The sequence below is a fragment of the Petromyzon marinus genome, chromosome 18, assembly GCF_048934315.1.
Source record: "Petromyzon marinus isolate PM22_M1 ecotype Great Lakes invasive population chromosome 18, UKy_Petmar_22M1.pri1.0, whole genome shotgun sequence".
Taxonomy (NCBI): Eukaryota; Metazoa; Chordata; class Hyperoartia; order Petromyzontiformes; family Petromyzontidae; genus Petromyzon; species Petromyzon marinus.
In genome coordinates this window covers 9,898,409-9,904,408 of record NC_133684.1, presented here as the reverse complement: position 1 = coordinate 9,904,408, position 6,000 = coordinate 9,898,409, and the positions used below count along the sequence as shown (strand labels likewise).

Here is a 6,000-nt window from a genome sequence, read left to right as displayed (position 1 = left end):
GAAGCTATTAACATAGATTTGTTATCATGTTACAGTGTATTATAACGTTTTTTTCCATTGCTTGGATAACTGTGGTAATTCTAGAGCGAATACATGTAAGCCATGCATGTCTGCGTGCAAACGGATGAAGAGATGTAAGACTGAATCTATGTTTGACATTTAGTCGCATCAGCACTCAGATAGATATCTAATGGAAGACAAACTTATATATATGCTATTCAACCAGCATACTGCAGGTCAAAACACCTTTCAGCTTTTTCATCTCGCTGCTCAACTTTCGAATTCCCTCCCATCGTCTCTTTTCCCAAGTACTTATAACCCTGCTCAATTCTTACCTCGTACACTGTAAATCTTTTATCGCACTATTTCTTTCTGGCTGCTTGTAATCTTGGGCCTGTGCTCAGCAGTGGTGGCTTACATTAAAACAATTTTTTTTTTACAATTTAGTCTTTTTTTAGGCCACCGCGCTCAGCCTCCCCCCACTCCACGGGCAATGGACCTCATCGTGTCCCTGAAAACGGGCAAGGCCAGGCAGCATCCGCAGCGCCTCGTGTACACCGGCGCCCTCCTGCTTCTGCTGGGCGGCTGCCTGCTCGCCGCCCGCACCGTCTACAGCGGCCTGCTGGGCCTGGGCCGCCTCGGCTACCGGCGCTACGCGCAGCACGCCGAGTCCGGCCCCAGCTCGCGCTGCGACGCCGCCGCGTGCCAGCTGCCCGCGTGCCTCTGCAGCGGCGCGGCGGTGCCGGGCGGCCTCGACGCCCGCCTCGTGCCGCAGGCCGTGGCGCTCGGCGTTCAGGGCGTCGTGGACGAGGCGACGTACGTCGGCGTGCGGGCGCTGCTCGCCAACCGCTCCACGCCCTCCGGCTGCCCGGCGCGCGCCACCTTCTTCGTGTCGCACGTTCAGCCCGCGGCTCCGGACGTCGGCGACGCTTCGCCGGGTGGCGGCGGGGCTGCCGGGAAGCTTCGGTGCACCAACTACTTCAGGGTGCAGCTGCTGCGCTCGCAGGGCCACGAGATCGCGGCGAGCGGGCTGACGTACCGGCTGCCTCCGCGCTGGTGGTCGGCCAACGCCACCTACATGGACTGGGTGGAGGAAGCGGCGGGGGTGCGCGAGACCCTGCGCGCGTTCGCCAGCATCCTCGAGAGCGACGTGGTTGGATTCCGCGCGCCGTTTCTCGAGCAAGGTCTCGCATTCATCGGAGGCAGTGGCTAACAAAACGAAAAGACCAGGCGTGGACTCAGAAAAGAATAATAATGCAGGAAAGTGTTGAAACTATGTGGGGGTTTTTTTTTAATTGTGTGTGGAAAAACAAGCGATGCACGCGAGGGTTTACCAGTGAATAAAGATAAACACCATAGTTGGGTCGAGAAGTATGTGGCACGCTTGTGGCTGTTGTCACCTTTTACTCGGGGAGTCATTGTGATGGACCTCCGAATGTGACAGAAAATTTGCAGCTGCATGGGAGCCTCCAGTGAATCTGAATAAAACATCAAAACTTACATTTTATGGATCTCCCATCTTAAATGAGCAAGGGCCACTTCTCATCGTCATTAGTGGCTCAGGCTTGGTGGTGGAAATTCCATATTCCTATGACGAGGCCAATCTCTCCGTACAATGACCACTGTTGAATGCTTACAAAGTTGCACTCATGATTATATTGACAGTGGAGGTCATCATTTAAACTGTTGGTACAGCAGTATTATCGTCTATGGATATTGGGAAGCCATATTTAGTCTCAAGACTCACTTGTAGATGTTTTAGCAGTTTTCTTCATGCAGATTTTGCACGTAAAGTACTTTTAAATACATCTACCCAAAAAAATCCCACGTAATTTAACCCAAAATACCAATGCGGGTCAGTAACCTGCAGGGCGGTAACCGTACAGCACGATTGAAGATGTATTACACCTTCAATCGTGCTTTTTTGCTGTTTGTTGCTGGCCACTTCGAATTTTTGGTTCTTTAGGCAAATGTGCTCCACCAAACCTCCATCGCGAACGCACGTGTTGCTTTCAGGCATGAGAAAATGCGCCCGGTGTGGTATCTGCAGTCCATTCAAGCCATCACTGCACCGGTGTGTTATCTTCTAAAGCCCACATTTAACCAATGTGCCATTGTTTTCTCCGTCCCCTCGTCCCGCTCGCGACCAAAAAGGTGGCGACACTCAATTCCAGGCGCTGTACGATCTCAACTTCAAGTACGAGGCGTCGCTGACGGCGTCTCGCGACTCCACCAGCAGGGACCCGCCGCTGTGGCCCTACACGCTGGACTTCCGCAGCACGCAGGACTGCGGCGCCCACCTCTGCCCCGTCAACAGCTTCCCGGGCCTCTGGGTGCTCCCGCAGCCCGAGTACGGGGCCATCAACGGGCGGCCGGTGTTCCACATCAGCGAGAGGCTTCGCGCGGGGCACGGCCAGGTCTACCGGCTGCTGATGCGCAGCTTCCACCGCCACTACAACCTCAACCGGGCGCCCTTCGTCGTGTCCCTCTCCTCCTCGTGCTTCTCGGGCACGGGCCGGGCGGTCGCGGTGCTGCGCGAGGTGGAGCAGTTCCTGGACCACCTCGCCGCCTACAAGGACGTGTACCTCGTGCCCGTCTCCAAGGTGATCGCGTGGCTAAGCAGGCCCACGATGCTGGAGGACATCGCGCACTTCCCTCCGTGGCGGTGCCGCGACGGCGGGGCGCTGCCGCCCGCCTGCTCCGAGGGGGACGTCACCGTCTGCTACTACGACGAGGCCAACGCGCTCATCTCCGGGCTCATGCCCGTGTTCGCCAACGCCAACATTTTCAAGAAGCTCGTCTCCTGCGTGACGCCGTGCCCGCCCTTCTTCCCCTGGTTTGGGAATCCCAATGGACAGTGAGCGAGGCCCCCTAATCAAGCTTGCGATGGAAGTGCCTGCTCTCCACCGAACTCATCTCAGTTGGTGGGCCCCAAGCCAATGCTGAGGAGTATTGTGCATTGCAATGCTGGTGATGGTTGTTGGGGTTGTGGCCACTTCCTCCCGAGGATAACCAGGCACGAATCCCCAAATGTTAGTAGTTTAAGAAGTACGTACCCTTGTGTCATAAGACTCCTGCTTCATAACACAGCAGGAGCTGTCCACCTCTGTTAAGCTCATCTCCCTTGTTATTTTCCAAAAAGTAACATTTTTCCCAATTAGGCACAGATGAGAGAAATAATGCATAATTTAACAAACAAGACACTTTGGATTATGCTTGTCTTTTTTGAGTGTTTTCTGTCATTTTACTTTCTGGGGTAATGCCAAAAAAAGTATATAATGTAAAAAACGAAATGGAAATTTAGAAACAGCTGGTTACTTGATGGGGCCTCAAAACGCACGAGAATTAACGTGTCTCTGGGTCACAGGGCCAATATCATCTCTCACTCGATTGAGTTCCACGTTTGCCAAATAAACGTTGGTGCATTGAGATGGGGAGCTTGAAACCTCACGTAAATATACAATCCCAACAAAACTGTTGTATAAATCTGCGTTGCTACGAGGGACTTGTCCTCTGCAAAACCCGCACCAAGTGATGTGAGCTGCCGGCCGAGGCTTACGCGCCCCCCCCCCCCCCCCCGGGCAGGGCCGCTATGCGAGCGCGTGGTCTCAGCGCGGCCTGACTCCTGTGCGCCTCCCGTAGGGCGCTACCGGTGCTGCTAATGATGACCGTAAATACTCTGGAGGACAAACGTGCGTCTTGTACAGCGTTAAAGAGCTCGTGCACGTCTGCCTGAATTTACTTCCTGGCTTTAATGGCACCAAGAAAATGTTTACCGACTTCAAAGCAGGTGTGCTTCCCCCACGTTTGCATAAGTTTGGTTATTTTAGTCAAAGTCAGCGGTGCCAAACAAACTGCATTGTGCCATCCGGTCTGCCCTTTCGTCTGTTTGTTCATTAGTCATTTGCCCTCATACAGGCATTGAATTCCCACTGGAGGTCATTCAGAGGAATGTTGGCAATCATATGGTCAGTGTGTTCACAACGGAGCCACGTTGCTTAGGGATGACATTTATGTCTGGCGAAATATCAAAGGCACACAATTGATACTGAAGGCAATGTAACATGCATTGCAAAAAAATATCCCTTGTATATCTGTGGTATAACTCAAAACATATTCGGGAAAATAACTTCCATTATAATATCCAGCAGGCTGGAGCTGCAATTGGAGTGCACGCCTCTCAATCAGAATGTTATGAATATCAGAATCAGAATATATTGTTACTGGGGGAATCTGATGAGCTATGAAGCTCTTTTTCACAGATGTCCAGTAGAATCAGTTAATCTAATTATCATCGTCATCCTCCTCAGGTTGATAAAAAAAATGAGTACCATTCTGCAGGAGATCAATCGTATTTGTCTTATTAGGCCATTGGCCAAAGTGAACAAATAAAAGTGCGGTCGCACATTTGGTGAGACAGCCAGTCGTTTTGTGTGTGTGTTTTTAAATGTCCCTATGTTTCTATGTCCCGGTACACGATATTTAATTATGTAGATTTTAATGAGAGATTTGAAATATTCCAGTTCAGTCGTCTGTCCGTAGGAGTCCCCGGTGACCAATTACAGCCAATTAATGAAGGCGGCTCGCGAGATGCTGTGTGCAGTTTGCTATAGGCGATTCTGGTTTTGCTGAACAAAAGGCTGAACAGCTCGACTTGCTAAGCGGCTCGCAACATACAGCACTGTTGAAGTGATAATAAGTAAAAGTTGGTACGTTTCTTGAATTGAGCAAGGTGCGAAGAACTTGAGAAGTAACATGATACCCTTTGGTTATTTCGGTAAAGTCACGTAGATAAAAAAATTAAAAATAAAATAAAACAAAAATGAAAACAACAAAATTAAATCACGACGTTTCGGATGCAACACAAGCTTCAGGAAGCTTCAGGAAGCTTGTGTTGCCTCTGAAACGTCGTGATTGAATTTAGTTGTTTTCATTTTTGTTTTTACCTACTTGACTTTACCGAAAGAACCAAAGAGTATGGATCCTTGCAGTCACGAAAACTTCAAATATATAAGTGACACGTTGGAAGGAAGTTCACTGCAAAGTCGATCCGTGCGAGCGATGAAGCAGTCTGGTGGTTGAACGCCGTGCCGCTGGGACGATACAGCCAGTCTCGTAGACCCGAGTCCTCAATATCGGTGGAGGGAAGCAATGAGTGACGTTCACTTGAACAGTAGCCATGGTAGTAGCGATAGAAGAGTGATACGGGGGTGACCGGCCACCGGTGAGTGAGTGGCTGGAGTGCATCGGTGAGTGCGAGGTCAGCTCCTGGATTGTCACATGTCTCGTCGCATTATCCGAAGGCTTCAAAGCAATGGATTCAACTGTGAGATGAGCTCCGTCACGTGCCGTCGAACCACATCGATGAAGCACTCGCACTGCGTCAAGAGTTCAGCTTCTCTTGCAATTAGAGCAGCGACTTGCGGCGCGTTCATACACGGCCATGCCGCTTTGCTGCATTCGTAGACTATCTTCGAAATAAACAAAGACCTTAGTCTGTATGTCTCAAAAACATCGAGGGTAAGTCCCGTCAAGGTTACTGACATTTGGTACATAGGCAGCTTTTGGGACACAAACAACATGCCACATCTGAAAATCCGAAAATGTTCATTTTAAGGCCCTCAAATCTCGATTTTAAGTGCCCCATAAACATGTTTGTGCGTGGTGTCATTCAGAAACCGTTCAAATGATAAGATTGCGAGGTTTTTTCGTTTGATAGAGCGTTAAACAGCAACTAAAATTAAAGCGAGAACCATTATATCTTTTTTGGTATTTGAGATATTTCGGATGAAAGCGGTTTTGAACGAAAAAATATACATTTTATGATGTTCAAATCTGAATAATTATAATCAGTAAAAGATAGATGCTTCCCCTCAGAGTATAAAGTTCATTCATTTTTGTTATTTCTAATACAAAAGAACGGAATCTTTAAATTGAGTGGTTTATGATGGGTACGTCTTTAAATTTAAGAAGTTTAAGTAAGTTGTCAGCAATTTTAGT

General features: G+C 49.4%; 1 protein-coding gene across 1 annotated transcript; it reads left to right on the top strand.

Moving 5' to 3' along the window:
- The first annotated feature begins 214 nt into the window (after positions 1-214).
- Positions 215-4,419, top strand: LOC116943463 (chitin deacetylase 7-like). The gene is made up of 2 exons (XM_032956253.2): positions 215-1,184; positions 2,155-4,419. The coding sequence occupies exons 1-2, from the start codon at positions 494-496 to the stop codon at positions 2,859-2,861; spliced, it is 1,398 nt and encodes a 465-aa protein (XP_032812144.1). The 5' UTR covers positions 215-493; the 3' UTR covers positions 2,862-4,419.
- The last annotated feature ends 1,581 nt before the right edge of the window (positions 4,420-6,000 follow it).

Bases quoted from the DNA above. Each gene is read 5' to 3' on its own strand.
- LOC116943463 (XM_032956253.2), top strand. From the start codon at position 494: ATGGACCTCATCGTGTCCCTGAAAACGGGCAAGGCCAGGCAGCATCCG. The intron at 1,185-2,154 runs GTCTCGCATTCA...GCGACCAAAAAG, and splicing joins CGCGCCGTTTCTCGAGCAAG to GTGGCGACACTCAATTCCAG.